Source organism: Salvia hispanica, chromosome 3 (assembly GCF_029641045.1).
Source record: "Salvia hispanica isolate PSC_SH4W2 chromosome 3, Shi_PSC_v1, whole genome shotgun sequence".
Lineage (NCBI taxonomy): Eukaryota > Viridiplantae > Streptophyta > Magnoliopsida > Lamiales > Lamiaceae > Salvia > Salvia hispanica.
Genome location: NC_142694.1, coordinates 51863178 through 51879023, shown reverse-complemented (window position 1 = coordinate 51879023; position 15846 = coordinate 51863178). Strand labels below are relative to the sequence as shown.

The 15846-nt window shown below is 32.0% G+C and overlaps 1 protein-coding gene across 1 annotated transcript; it reads left to right on the top strand.

Moving 5' to 3' along the window:
• The first annotated feature begins 12610 nt into the window (after window positions 1-12610).
• LOC125214167 (DELLA protein GAI1-like) lies at window positions 12611-14953 on the top strand. Its single transcript, XM_048115070.2, has one exon. The coding sequence runs from the start codon at window positions 12888-12890 to the stop codon at window positions 14541-14543; it is 1656 nt and encodes a 551-aa protein (XP_047971027.1). The 5' UTR covers window positions 12611-12887; the 3' UTR covers window positions 14544-14953.
• The last annotated feature ends 893 nt before the right edge of the window (window positions 14954-15846 follow it).

Genomic DNA, 15846 nt, shown 5'->3' with positions numbered 1-15846 from the left:
GGTTCCAACGGGCCGGTTCAGGTTCTCAAGAAATGAAGAACCGTAACCGGCGGTTTGCCGGTTCCGGTAGGCTTTTATTTTTTTTTTCAATTGTTTCAACTTTAAAATATACAAATACAATTATATAATTGTATTTGTATATACTCTAATCGGTGAAGAAGACTTCTCTATAAGACTAAATCCGGGAGACTTTTGACAATTGCCATGATTGTTGATGGTTAAATTAAACTCAACAATTAAGGTTGAATTGCTAAAGGTATCCTCAATTTAGTTATCTAGAAACATCTCATTCGCCGACTAAGAGTATATATATACTATCTATTTACATTTATAATTTATTGTTTTTTACTTCAAGTTTTTTTATTTAAATTGTTATACAAGCTAACAAGCATGTATTATGTTATGTATTAAGTCTTTTGACTCTTTTGTAATTTCAATTTTCAACATTTGTATTTGTAATATCGACATATCGTTCAAATTTGTATAATTGTATCAATAAAATTCCAATTGTCCAACTCCAATGTCGACTTTTACTCTATTTGTCAATTGTCATTCTCATTTTATTTATTTATTCGATAGTAAAGACTACAACTACAAGGAATTTGTAATAAATACTATAAATGAATAAATTTAAAAAAAAACAAAAAAAAAACAAACTTGAACCGGCGGTCCAAACCGGAACCAGCCCGGAACCGTCTGGAAACCGCCAGTCTTGAACCGGTGTTGAACCGTGTCCGAACCGGTTCAAGAACCGGAATCGCCGGAACCTAGGCGGGCCGGTTTAGGTTCGGCATTTTTTCGAACCTGAACCGACAGTTCCGAACCGGGAACCGGCGGTTCTTGAACCGTGGTGATCTCTACATGTGTATTTAAATGTGTGTGTGTGTGTGTGTGTGATAGAGAGAGGAGGCAGGCACAATATAAATTCTACTAATATATAGATAAAGATAGATGTGGAATTGTGGATCCATCCTAGTAAGAGAAACTGAATTCATACTTTTATTGAAGCTTATGTTATGTCTATAGAATATTGGGTGCCTTTATAATTATTGATGCGACCCATCCTCTACTCGAATAACATCGCACCTCTTTCCAATACACAATCATTCCCATTTTATCACTTCATTTGCAATACACATTTCAGATGTTTATCTTCACATCTTGATAATTTAATAGTTAAAAAGAACGAGATAAATAGCAAATTTGTTTACCGTCAATTGATGTGATCACTCGTTCATTAAAAAATTTAACTCACCGTGCTTATAAAGAAACAATCGGATTAATGGAAAGACTGAATTACAACAAATAATCTTATTAACTTTTATAAACAAAATAAAATTGCAGTTGTTATGCATGTTAGATAATTTTGATGAGCAATAAAAATGGATAAAATGATTTTCAAATTTCTCGAGTAAACGTGGAGTTTTTCAGAAAGATATTAATGGAAAAGGGACTAAATTATTTTCAAAATTTTAAATGTAGGATGCTATTTTCAATTTAGAGTTGGGCAATATGAATTATATGGGTGAAAGTTAGGTTTAACATACAAGGTGCGGATCACTTGAAACCTATTAACCATAAGTTTCAATAATCTTTAATTACATTATTAATTATCTTGCATAAGAAAGGAAAAAGAAGTATCCTCCTCCTCCACTATATTTCTGTTCATGCATGATCGTTGCTCATTTATTTCTTTTTCTTTTTGTAAACATTCAACTTGCAATATTCCTTTTCTAAATCCGCTTATGTCAATATAAGTTAGGCGGAATAATTATACTTCTACTGAAAATTCATAGGAGTAGTATTTTTTATAGAAAAGGAAATTAATTATTCTTAATAGTCAGTATAATTATATACCACTTGTATTTAAGACATTTATATTGCATGATTTGAAACGTGTGTAGGTTAACATGTATTGAACTTTGAAAGCTTTGAATATCGAAAATAACGAATAATTATGCCTTGATCTAAATCAGTACAATATTATGTTGGGTAATATGAAATGCCTTTGCAAATTTTTATAAAAGAAAATGTCTTTTTAGATCTGTCATTTTGTTCAATCAAATCGTATGGCTAATTGGTTTCTTTTTTTTCCTTTTCTTTTTAGATCTGTGGTTTGGGTTTCGCAGATTGGAATCTTTGATTATTTAAATTCTAAGCTACTGCTGCTCTGTTGAGTTACCAAAAGTAGGTAATACTAGTATATATGTTTATTTGTTTGAAACTTTGAATGATATTCTTATTAACTTAAGAGAACGTGGAAAAAAAAAAATTTAATAGAAATTAATAGATACTCCTAAGTAGTAGAAGAAATTAGTACTCCTTTAGGAAACTGAAAAGAAACATTACGTATAAATGTGCTGAAATGAAAGTATATCGTTCAAAAACAATTGTTAAAATAGTGCGATGAATAAATACACATGACATGATATATAGCCGGCGGTTAACTATAGTCAATATATCTATGTATAGAGAGGGGTGTGGTTATACACTCACATAACTTTTTTTATTACTCGTATTATTTTTATGTATTTATTTATTAGTACTTATTTACATATACCAACAATAATACTAATAATTTTAAAATTTTCGTCAATGCTTGTTTACGCTATATAATAATAATAATAATAATAATAATAATAATAATAATAATAATAATAATAATAATAATAATAATAATAATAATAATAATAATAATAATAATAATTGTATACTAACCAAATACTAGTATTAATTAGATTAATGCTTTATTTATTATGACAATTGACAAGTGCTAGATCATATAAATTAGGAGTATCATGCTATCTAGTTTTTAGGTACCATGTTAGAAAAAATTATTCGATCAGAACTCTAGTCCTGTATACTCCTATATTATAGTAGGAACTAGGAAGTTACTAACATAAGTCCCACATATTTACTTAAAGGAAAATGTTTTAGAGACATAATGTCTCCAAGTCATAATGGCATAATAGGGATATAATAGTAATTTTCACCATATATTTAGTTTTTGATTATTTTTACAATTTGTATATATATCTTGTTGCCCTAAACCATTAATAAGGAGTATTAAATGAGGTCATGAATTAGAATACCTTAATTATGGGAAATATATGTTGACGGCATATTTACCCAAAATTGGGTGAATCTTATGATAATTAAATCTATCATAAATTTATAAGAAAAAGTATATTGAATACCTAAAAATTTTCTAATGTGTAAGAATTAATAGTATGAAAAAGTTTAATAATTTCACTATTATACAAATATAAAATTTATGGAGTACTACTTTTTCTTTTGGTCAAGTTTATTTTGGTTAATATCAATATTATTTTTATTTATAAAAATGTATTCTCAATTTTTTTTCCTCTCCTACTTTTTCAATTAATATTTAGATCTCAAACCTCATAAAAAACAGATTTTTTAACTAATTTGTTTAATACTAAAGATATAAAGTTATTAATTTATTTTTCTTTCTAAAATATCAAAGTTCTTAGGTCAATTTAGGTATAGCACGGAAGAAGTTAAACTTTTATATATGCAATAATACTAATTGAGTTTACGGTTTGATTTTGTTTTAATTTAAATTATTTTCCTTTCAAAATATTAATTTCTATAAATTCTTAAATTTTGGAATCGTATGGTCACTTTAATAAAAATAATCTCATATTCTTAACTCATATATTTATTTTTTAAGACTATATATCTAATACTTTCTCTTTTTATTTTTAGAATATTAAAGCTTTTAACTCAATCCGTATATCATGTAATAAATTAAAATTTGATGCTTCTAATTAACAGTTTCTAATATTTTAATTCTTCACTTTCTAATATTAATTATTTAAATTCTTGATCTTTGAAACATTACATCGAATCTTATAAAAAATACTAATTATATATTTTAAACTCACCTATTTTATACATTAAAACTATAAAATTAATATGTTCTCTTTTTCTTTCTAAGATATTAGTGTTCCTATCTTAGTTCATTATAACATGCAACATATTAAAATATTAGTATTATATTATAAATAAAAACTGTTAATTTACTGTTTTGATTTTTAGGATTTCATAGTTTTTAATTTAATTCTTCACTTTCCAAAATTCTAATTTCTTTAAGTTCTTATTTTAGTACGTTACATTAAACTTCGTTCCAAAAAATAATCACTTGCTCATAATTCATGTATTTTATATCTTAAAGCTATATTGCAACTATTTAATTTGTTTCTTGTAAAATATTATAATTCTTAGCTCAATTCACTATAACGTGCTACAAATTAAAATTTGATATATGATGAGTAGTTTATGAATACTGATGGGGTATACTGTTGATTTATAAATTTTAGACAAAAAATTAATTAATTTATTTTTAATTCTTGGAATGTTATAGTCGAACCACGTTTAAAGTATTTATATGTTCTTAACCCATCTATTTAACATTTTAAAGCTATATAATTAAAAAATTTTAATCTATTTGTAAAATATTAGAGTTCCTAGCTCAATTCACTAGGTTATCTAACAAATTAAAATTCGATACTATATGATAATAGTAAATATGTTTAATGTTTAATTTTAAGAGTTTTATAATTTTAATTTGATTCTTTTACTTGAAAAAATTTTAATTTCTTTCATTTCTGAAATTTTTGGAACATTATGTTGAACATCGATTACAAAATAATAACATGGTTTTTGACTCATCTGTTTAATAATACTCTATTTAAAAAGATTTTATAATTATTCACTGTATTATGGAATATATAATATATTAATGCAAATTGAGTTTACAGTTTTAATTTTAATTTTAATTCTTACTTTCTAAAGTTTTAATTCTTATGTTTGTGAAGTTTAATGGAAACAATTTGAAATAATATTTAAAAGATTGTGTTTTAGGAGAAAGTTGCAAAAAGAAACTAACTTTAAAATTAAAATTAGTTGATGTTTGTTTATTGAAAATTAAGATATGAATTTGGTATTCCTAACTCAAAACTAAAAATTAACATTATAATTTTTAAACAAAACTTTTAAATAAAAGAAGACGTTTTGCACTTTTGCTTTCATAAGCTAAAAAAATCACTTTCATCTATACTTAGATTAAATATATAAACATGATGCTAGTTATTTCTATTTACTAACTTTTGTTTTAATTTCAGATCTTATAATCGGATTAATTTTTTTAAATCTATCTTGGTAATTTATAAATACAAATCTTGTTCAATATTCAAAAAAGTGAATATGTATAATGAGTAGTATTCAATGGTACAAATCTATCTTTAAATAGCACTCCTAGAGTAAATTAGTCAAAGTAAGAATTATACTTATGACATAGAAACATAGGGGTATTATGGCATAGAGACGTTATGTCTCTAACTCACTACTCTTTACTTAATTAGTTGTACTAAAACTTCAATTTATATTATATTTAAGTCTCACACTCCTTCAGTTTATTCAAGCTTCTCATACATTAATTTTACTATTCAAATGTAACGCTGGAGGATATCATTTTCGTTAAGTTGATGAACTTATCATCAATTAAACGAATAAATAATGACATAACCGACAACTATTCATCTACTATTGACGTCATAAATATTTCCAGAGTACTTGGTCAAACATCTGTGCTCACAAATATTTGATGTTGGTATGTGTTACTGTAATATTTAATATACAAATCAAAGTACTGATTCAAATGAATAGCAAAGTCTAAATACTGTTATTTTCCGGCACCTAATTCTTACTTATATTTAACATTAGTGTTATATACACAATACATAGAGATGATGTTCGATTTCCTAGATAAAATAAGACTAAGATACAATTTAAAATTAAGTTGTGAAATTATTTTAGTCATAGGGGATTAGCTATGACTAATTATCCCACGATTATACATATATGGGGTGTTCGGTTGGCAAGACTAAATCTCATGATTAAATATGTATCATGTTCGGTTCATAAGATTAATCTCCACAACTTAATACTAAATGGGTAGTCTCATGATAATTAGTCATAAATAATTCCACAACTTAATCTTAGATGGATAGTCTCATGATTATTAGTCATGACAACCGAACGCCACCATAAAATTGAATTGTGGGATAAAATAGAATCTTATGAACTCAACACACTATAAATTTAATTTGAGATACAATCTTGCAAACCGAACACCCCGAACACCCCTAAAGTAGCATCCAACTAAAATGTAAGCTTGTGAAAATTCGACTTATCATGTCCATTACGTCCTAACTATTTAATTTCATTCATAATAGCGCCTAACGAAAATGTAAAGTATTAATATTAACAAATAAGTTTGTAAAAGTTCGATGTATATATGTCCATTATGTCCCGACTATTTAATTTCGTTCAAATAACCAATTGGCATAATTGTAGCATATACTTAGTCACCCATCAATCAGCCGGCAATTACATTAAAAAATAAATAACACAATTTTGATCAGGAAAGTTAATGATAATTATTGTGCTAGTCATCCATCATGATTCCAAATGATTGTCAGTATTTTATAATAATTTGATGTGAGATTTATTAGTTAATTGTAGAAAAACTAAAACAAAAAGGTTTGTTTAGAGACAGTATGAAATATCTTCGTGTATTCTGATTAATGTTTATCCCCAAGATAGTGACCTTGATTTAGTATATGTATGTTACATGATGATGACCTTAACGAATAACGAATGCATATTCCTTTTTTTTTCTTTATTTGATAGTAATATTTTGAATATGTAGGTTTTGGTTGTACTTATTCTTTTCTTCCCTTTGAATCGGCGAAGAAGTTATTCTTTCTTACATTTTTTTGGTACTTATTCTTTCTTACATTTGAAATATCGTTTCACTCTCATCCATAACTACACATATATAAATGCATTTAAAAAATCGTTCTCTTTATAACACTTTTGAAATTTGACATAACATATAATGTTTATATATGGTGCGAATTAAATAGCTAATTATGAAGTACTACTATAGATCAAATAATAACCACGAACTTAATATAAATAAATTTAGACATATAAAAACCTAAATGTCTTTCTCTAACTTGATGCACATACATTTTGGTACAAATTGAAAATATTTTTAACATTCGAATATATGACCAGCATGAATACTAGTTCCCATTCATACTAGGTGTACCAGTTAAATTTTGATTAGTGCGAATTGGCAATAGTTTATTGAATTAGGCCGCTTGTTAACATTTGATTTCTACTCTAAAATATTGACTAATAAAAAGTTGAGTTTTGTATGTAAATTAGTACTACTACTAGCATACACTAAATTGTCTAAGTTTTTATGCATACAATTTTGTTTTTAAATTTTTTGGACTAGGCTACTATAAATTATAGTGGAAGAATTCAAAAAATATACATATAGTAATACATTAGAGCAGGGATTCTGAATATAGTCTAATATGTATTGCGTATATACCAATACTATTTCAAAATAGAAATAGTGTTACGAACCAGCGCTTTGACGTTCAAGCTATGAAACTAGTGTGTGAATTTACGAATTGTGGACTTCTAGATTCTGCACACCGTTTCAGAAAAATATTTGAATTCCAATCCACAATTTATTTATCATACTCCATCTGATTTTCCTTCATACCCCAAATTAGTTGGCCAACTCTTAGTTAAACATTTGAGCCCATCAAACGGGACCTACGGCCAGGGGCAAAGATTCTCTCACTTTTATTCCATTTTTGGAGTCCCCGTTGAAATATAAAGAAATGTTAAGTGAAAAAAAAAATAGTGGAATGTGAGTCATACTTTATATACTCTCTTCGTTCCATAGTAATAGAGTCATTTTTGTCATTTTGGTATGTTCCATAGTAATAGAGTCAATTCATTTTTTTAGTAAAAGAACACATTTTTCCACACCTACTTTACTCTCTCTTACTTTTTTCTCTCTTCATCTCTCTACCTTTTTCATTTTCTACTTTACTCTCCATTTACTTAACTCACCTAACACAATTTTTCTTAATCTGTGTGCCGAAAAGAAATGCCTCCATTACTATGGAACGGAGGGAGTACTACTTTCTCTGTCCCCCATAATGGACACTGATTGACTTGGTACGAGTTTTAATAATGCAATAGAAAGTGAGTGAAAAAAGATAGTGAAATGTGGATCCTACTTTTATATATTAATTTTGTAATGAAATATGAATAAAAATGATTTAGTGGAACATGGAGTCCATTACTAAAAATAGTAGTACTAAAAGTAAGGGTGACAGTTAATTAGAGACGGTCGTAAAAGGAAATTGTTGTCAATTAATGGGGATAGTTGGACTGTTGAAGTACTAATTTATAGTAATAAAATGTGATTTCTATTATCATTTATAGAATATATTTAGGGGTGGGAATATGGATATCGGGTATTGGATTTACCCGTACCCGACCCGATATCCGCCGGGTATTGGGTATCCAATATCTACTTTTATGGGATTGGGTATTGAAATTTAAGATAATTCGGGTATTGGGTAACCCGAATGGGTATCGGAAATTACCCGAATACCCAATTTATTATTTTAAGTATTTTTATAAATTTGGTTTAGTCATTTCGGGCTTCAAGAACCAGGCTAATTTATTTACTAATTATAACTTTTAAATGTGTAGCTTTTACTTACATAACCAATCCTCATAAATATAATCGTGTACTATAAAATAAAAGTGACCTATTTTTCTTTTTTATAGTTTTATACTACAAAATAAATGCAACATTAAAGATATTAGTCTATTTAAATATTTTCTGTAGTTATATTAATATAATTATAATTTAAATTTTTTTATTAGTTATTAACACATGTAAAGAGTTGGGTATTTGGATACCCGATTCGTTGGATTTGGATACCCGGAGCGGGTATTGGATTATCCAAAAATATATCGGATCGGGTATCGGATGGACATTTTACATGATTTTCTGGTTTGAGTACCCAGTTTTTTCGGGCCGGGTATCCGTGGATACCCGTATTCCCATCCCTAAATATATTAATTGAAATTCTATATGAACGAGCTAAACAAAATGAAACTTCTAAAATTTGACGGATGGGTATTATTTTTAATAAAAGAATTTCGCATATATTTCAACACCAATTTAAAATAGAAATAGTTTTAATAATTTGGTAAATAAGAAGTTTTGAAGATGGAGGAAACGAATTTTCAAAAGCTATATTTATAAAATACCTGAAGAAATGCAGGTGCCACGTGTGATTGACAGTGAATACATGCATGTGCTAAAAATAGAAAACAGCCTTAAAAGTACCAACGATGCAGTTTGGCGGTAAACTCAATGCTCTTTCGTATCATTACACGTGTCGCTATCAGGGTGAAGGTGGCTACTCTCATCACATGATCTTAACAAACTCGGAATGGCTATATTTCCAAAATGTATGTTTTTTTATTGCTTATTATTCTTATTTGAAGATACAATTTTTAATAATATTACTAAAGGTTTTTATCATTTTAAATTTAACTACACTTATTTTTAGCATATATGGTCGAGTACTCCAAAAAAACCCGTGTGAAATCAATAATTTTAATTTTCTATTTTCAGTCTTTAGTTTATTTCGTTGGTTCATGAGTCATACTTTAACTACTTTTAAAATGAAGTTTATCCTGAAGTTTCTAAATCTCAAAACATATACTACAACTAATTGTTTGGACATCGTTTTTTATCTGACTAGATTAAAATCTGTATAATAGTTAGTTGCGATTCACATTTAAGTATTTTAGATATCTTGGTCTCTCCATTATATAAGAAATAAAATATTATCTTGGTCTCTTATTTTATATGGTTCTTCGAGGCATGTGAAAGTTTGATTTTATGTACTTTAAAATCTTGACTCCACTGAAAAAGGGGTAAAATACAATAAGTACTTACTTAAGAGGACGTTTTATTGAAGATTTTGTTTGGAGAGCAGTCACAAAAATTAATTTTTATTTTGTTATTCATTATGTAAATAAATAGATTAGAGGGGCCTAATATATGTATATGGAACAAACATTACTTCCTCTCTCCATCAACTATGTGTAACAATAGCATCATTTGGTGCACACAGTGTAAATTTTGAATCCATTTGTAGTAGTTTATCATGATATTAACGGAATACTTTCCTCACTAATCTATCTACAACTTTAATGTTTCAATTTCACACTCTCAAATGAGTCTCAGATGGAGAGAGTATTATTCAATATTTTTAAAGGCAAAAGATGGTAAAAAATGAACGAATAAAAAATGGTAGAGAAGTCAGCAAAAAGTAAATGTACACGTGTGGAGTAGATGTGGGAGGAAGTTACACGTAGACTGCGGTGTGCGCGCGCATAGGAAATTGAGAAGATAAGGGTGTGCAGTAACGGCGTTATGTGTTCCGTCCTCGTGTTTTGACGGAGGTAGTGTGCGATGTTGACGGCGGGGCCGTCTGGTCAATATGTCTCCCTTATGTGGGGCAGATCTCAAACTGAATCTCCTTATCATTCATCGGAACTCAATCTCAGCCACACATTCCTCCGCGTGAACAACACTCTCTAATCCATTTTTTTTTCTTTTTAGAAAATAAAAATTAATACTACTCCCCATTATGTATTTTGTGCTGAATAATGAATATTACTAGTTCATATATTAATAGTTGAATAATTTCTTAAACTAAAGTAAAAACATTTTATAAAATTAAACAAAATGTGATTGACAAATCTGGATTTGAATTTGAAAGTGAAGTCACTTGCGATAAAGATAAAGACAGGCAGTTCTACCTTCCATGCTTAAGCAAGAATAAAGCTGATTTCTTCAATATATAAAGCGTATTTGACAGCTATAACCAAATTAACTAATACTCCTCCACAAATAATCCCTTAAGCATTTCTTGGGCAAATTCATAAAAACGAAATATAAAAGACTTTGGAATTATTCATGCACGTTTTTGCACACACAGATTCTCATACAAACCTCACCCCTCTCTGCGTTATTTGCATTGAAATTGTCAAATGTTAAATCCCAATTAAATTTATTATTTTTTACACACTAGGGAATATATAACTATTATTTTAAATCTCAAATTCATTCTCACCGGTAAAATTTTGTATATACAGTAAGTGTAAATGCCTTAACAGTAAACAGAGTTTATCTACCAATATATATAGAAAATAAAAAATGTTATATTGTCAGTATATTTTACTTAGAGTTCTGATAAAGGAAATCTTCATCATACAAAGTAAGGTTAAGGTAACCCTTTTTTCATTTACTTGAGATTTTTTATAAGGTGCAGCATGAAGTTGACTAAGCAAGAGGCTAGCTCCAAATAGAAGCAATTCTTAAACATCTTTTATACTAATTATTAATTCATTTTAACAGCTTTACCATCACAAGTTCCCATTCACCATAAAAGAAAGAGAGTTTTAAATCGATGTAACAACTTTAGAAATTAACCACATTTAACATTTAATTTACCAAGGCTGTGAACTAGAACTTACCAATCAAAATTTGGGATCAGTTATGATGATGTTCGCCCCCCCTAAAGCTCATTCCATTTCACTCAACATATAGTAAATAAAGGTGAATAGGATTTGAATTATTGGTCTTCTTTGTACCAATCTCTATGCTGATTATTAGTAAAACAGCATAATGTTACTAATTATGATACTAGCAACATCTCCGGTAGTGATATTATATTATTGAGTTTCCAAATTCTAACCTTTTGTAGTTATTTATGTCACACCCAATAAAATAAATAAAGAAAAGAAAATATCACTCGTCACCCTAGTGTATATATAAATAATTGATGTGATTTTCGACTTATCAATTTGACAAGATTGGTCCGAATATAATTGTATAATATAAAACTGTGAAAAATTTGAAAATATTACACGCCGATTTTCAATTTTGATCATGTTGGAGCATGATTATGATTTATGAAAACATCCCTATGTTGTTGTGTGATGAACCGTATTAAGCCTAAAAATGATTACGATTTATTTCATCTTTAATGACCTCACTTTGTGTTCCCTAATCTTTATATGGGTCCTATCATCATATAAATCAGCTCAATTTATTCGTTCCAAAATCCAAGTACAACATAAAAAGTAAAAGTATATTTAAAAGGTATTTCAATAAAAGGCATCATTAGCTTTTTTTTTACCAACTCAATTTCGTTAGCCTTTTCACCGTGTATTTTAAATTTATCACTAATATACTTATCTTCTTTAGAAAACAAATGACTAACGTTTTATCTACATATATCGATGAAAATAATCTAATTATTAGTTTTCTTGATTGATTATCCATATTTGAAATGTTAATAGGGACGGAACAGCACCAATAAACATCCGGGTGGTGCAACTTAACTTCCACCAATATTGAATTATTATATTTCTATAAATAGAATTTTGGAAGAGATGGAAAATTAAAGGATGATAAATGCGGAAGCCTATATTAGAAAATACTTGAGTAGAAGCTTTGACCATTATTATTTCCCAACTCCATTGGTAGATACAATGATACAATAGTTTACATTTTTTACAAAGATAGAATTCGGTAGCAGTAAGAAATTATTACCCGCACCTTTTATTGTGGTGGTTGTGTGTCGAAGGCATCACGAGCCCCCCTTGAATTCAATTTTATTTACCCCTCACTCTCTCTATGATTCGTACCTCTATTTTTCAAGTCCCCAATACTGATTCAATTCACACAGTTTCTCTTTTCTCTCTCCAAATAAACACACACACACACACTACACTACAGACAGTACTGTCATCTCTCTGGGCCACCGAGCAAAAACTCAGAAACAGAGGACATATGAGAAAAACCAAGCAACCCTAGGCCAATCCCCAATGTCCTGATTCTTCCCTTCTTCTTCACCAATTCAACACCCCAACCGAGCCAATCTGAGTTCTAGATGAAGCCAGACCACTTCAATCGAGAGAATTTCTCCTCCTCCCCCAACCCCAAGATGTGGCCCTGCCAGCCCGACGATGCCGGCGTCGACGAGCTCTTCGCCGTCCTCGGCTACAACGTCAAGTCCTCTGACATGGCCGGCGTAGCTCAGAAGCTTGAGCAGCTCGAGGAAGCCATGGGCACTTTCCACCAGGAAGGCCTCTCCCAGCTCGCCGATGAAACCGTCCATTACAACCCCTCCGATATCGCCTCCTGGCTCGAATCCATGATCTCCGGCTTCAATCCAATCCCCGAATTCGATTCCTCCTCGGATCCCTTTCTAGAATCTTCCGCTTCTGTCAACACCCAGATGCCGATTCACCTCGATTTCGGCTCCGATCTAGTCGCCATCCCCGGTAAAGCCGTCTACCCTAGACCCCACCCGCCGCCGCCGGAACAGCACCAGCCGCAGCCGAAGAAACTCAAAACTTCAATCGCCGCAGTGGCGCCTCCGCCTCCGCCTCCTGCGACGCCGCTCCTGGTTGACTCGCAGGAAAACGGCATCCGGCTCGTCCACACGCTGATGGCGTGCGCCGAAGCCGTACAGCAGGAGAACTTCAAATTGGCGGAAGCTCTAGTGAAGAACATCGGATTTCTGGCGGTTTCGCAGGCCGGAGCGATGAGGAAAGTCGCCACCTACTTCGCCGAAGCCCTAGCGCGGCGAATCTACAAATTATACCCAGCCAATCAGCAGGATTCGGCGTTCAACGATATGCTGCAAATGCACTTCTACGAGACCTGCCCTTACCTCAAATTCGCCCACTTCACCGCCAATCAAGCGATTCTCGAGGCCTTCGCGGGGAAATCCCGAGTCCACGTCATCGATTTCAGTATGAAACAGGGGATGCAATGGCCCGCGCTGCTACAAGCGCTGGCACTCCGGCCCGGCGGCCCGCCTAGCTTCCGATTAACCGGCGTCGGCCCGCCCTCACACGACGAAACCGATCACTTACAGGAAGTCGGGTGGAGATTAGCTCAATTGGCGGAATCGATCAATGTGGAGTTCGAATACAGAGGGTTCGTCGCGAGCTCCTTAGCCGACCTCGACGCCGCAATGTTTGAAATCCGCGAGGGAGAAACAGTCGCCGTGAATTCAATGTTCGAGCTCCACCAGCTCCTCGCCCGGCCCGGGGCAATCGAGAAGGTGCTTCAAGTGGTCAGCGAGTTGAAACCGGAGATCTTAACTGTTGTCGAGCAGGAGGCCAATCACAACGGGAGTGCCTTCCTGGACCGATTCACCGAGTCTCTCCACTACTACTCCACCTTATTCGACTCACTGGAGAGTTGCGGCGGCGGCGAAGAGGCGGTTAGCGTCCAGGACAAGGTGATGAGCGAGGTTTACCTAGGGCGGCAGATATGCAATGTGGTGGCGTGCGAAGGGGTGGACCGGGTGGAGCGGCACGAGACGCTGGAGCAGTGGAAAACCCGGTTCGGGTCGGCCGGGTTCGAAGCGGTTCACTTGGGGTCTAATGCGTACAAGCAGGCTAGCATGCTGCTGGCGCTGTTTGCAGGTGGGGATGGTTACAGAGTGGATGAGAATAATGGATGTTTGATGCTGGGATGGCACACAAGGCCATTGATTGCCACCTCCGCTTGGAAACTCAACTCACTGGGTTGACTCAGTTAGTGAGGTGTGTGTGTGTGGCCCTGGCCCTGGCCCCGGCCCCGGCCCCGGCCCCACCACTTCGCTAGTGAGGCTGTGTCTCTTTCATTTTCATGACCTAGTTGAAAATGATCTCAATCTCAATTCCTTTTTTTTTTTTTCTTTTTTTTCTTTTTTTTTTAATTATTATGTTTAGGTATTTGTTAAAAGTGAATTTTGGTGTTTGGTGGAATCCTGTAATTGTGAGGGGAGGGGTGAATCTGGAATAGCACAATGTGTATTTGGATATATAGGTTTTATGCATAATAATAAAGGAAAAGCAGTGTTTTGGGAGGGTCAAATAGGGAAGTGGCACGGCATGCCATGTGTTGCTGCTGTACTCAATCTAAATCATTTTGATGAAAGTTTGTTATATTTTGGTATAATTATTGGAGTGTGGACCATTTGATTCTTTCATCTGCAGTTGCGTTGTCTATGCTTTCTGAAAATGATGTTTCACACAAACATTTTTGGAAACCATAACAGAGGTAAAGTTATAGTGAAAAAACTGTAGCCTGTTTTACCTGTTTAATGCAATCAATTGCTACCAATAATAAGCCTGTTTGAGTTTTAGTAGTTTATGAATGTTTTATGATATAATAAGCTCAATTAGATTGTCAACTAATTTCTAATAAGATACACAATACTTGTATAAGCGATAAATAAGGGAATCAGCATGATTTGCAATTATTGTTTGTGATATTATCAATGTTCATGGCATGTTATTAGTGAGCTGGAGGCTTAATTAATCATTTAACCATAACTACAATTAAGTGATTAAAATTCTGTTAGCCATCAACTAATAATGACACGGTTTATCGATCACTTCGATGCCACTTTCTTTCATTTCTGCAATGCTTGAATTCGACATTATTGAAATTTGAATAGAATCACATAATCTTGAACCTAAAGAAACATTGAAAGCGGAGCACATGTGGAAAACAGAAAATGGGATAACGAACATAGAATTAAGGTTGTACCTTGCGTGTAGGTATTGTCTTAATTTCATTTCATTAATTCAAGTATCATGGTTTTGATTAGTTTGATTTGCAATTTTGCATATGCTATAAAAAGTGAAGTGAGAAAATAATTAATGATGGTATACAGATCTAGCTATAGAGCCTTCAATTCAATTATAGTTGAGCTAACATGCATGATCGATGTTGTAACATTAATTAATAGGAACTGCCAGACAATTTGTTGCCTCTCATGACAGAAGCTATGATTAATCATGTTATGTCTATCTATTAGCCATGAACTCCCTTGATTAATTACACAT

What these genes read in the sequence shown, in the direction of transcription:
- LOC125214167 (XM_048115070.2), top strand. Translation starts at nt 12,888, where the DNA reads ATGAAGCCAGACCACTTCAATCGAGAGAATTTCTCCTCCTCCCCCAAC.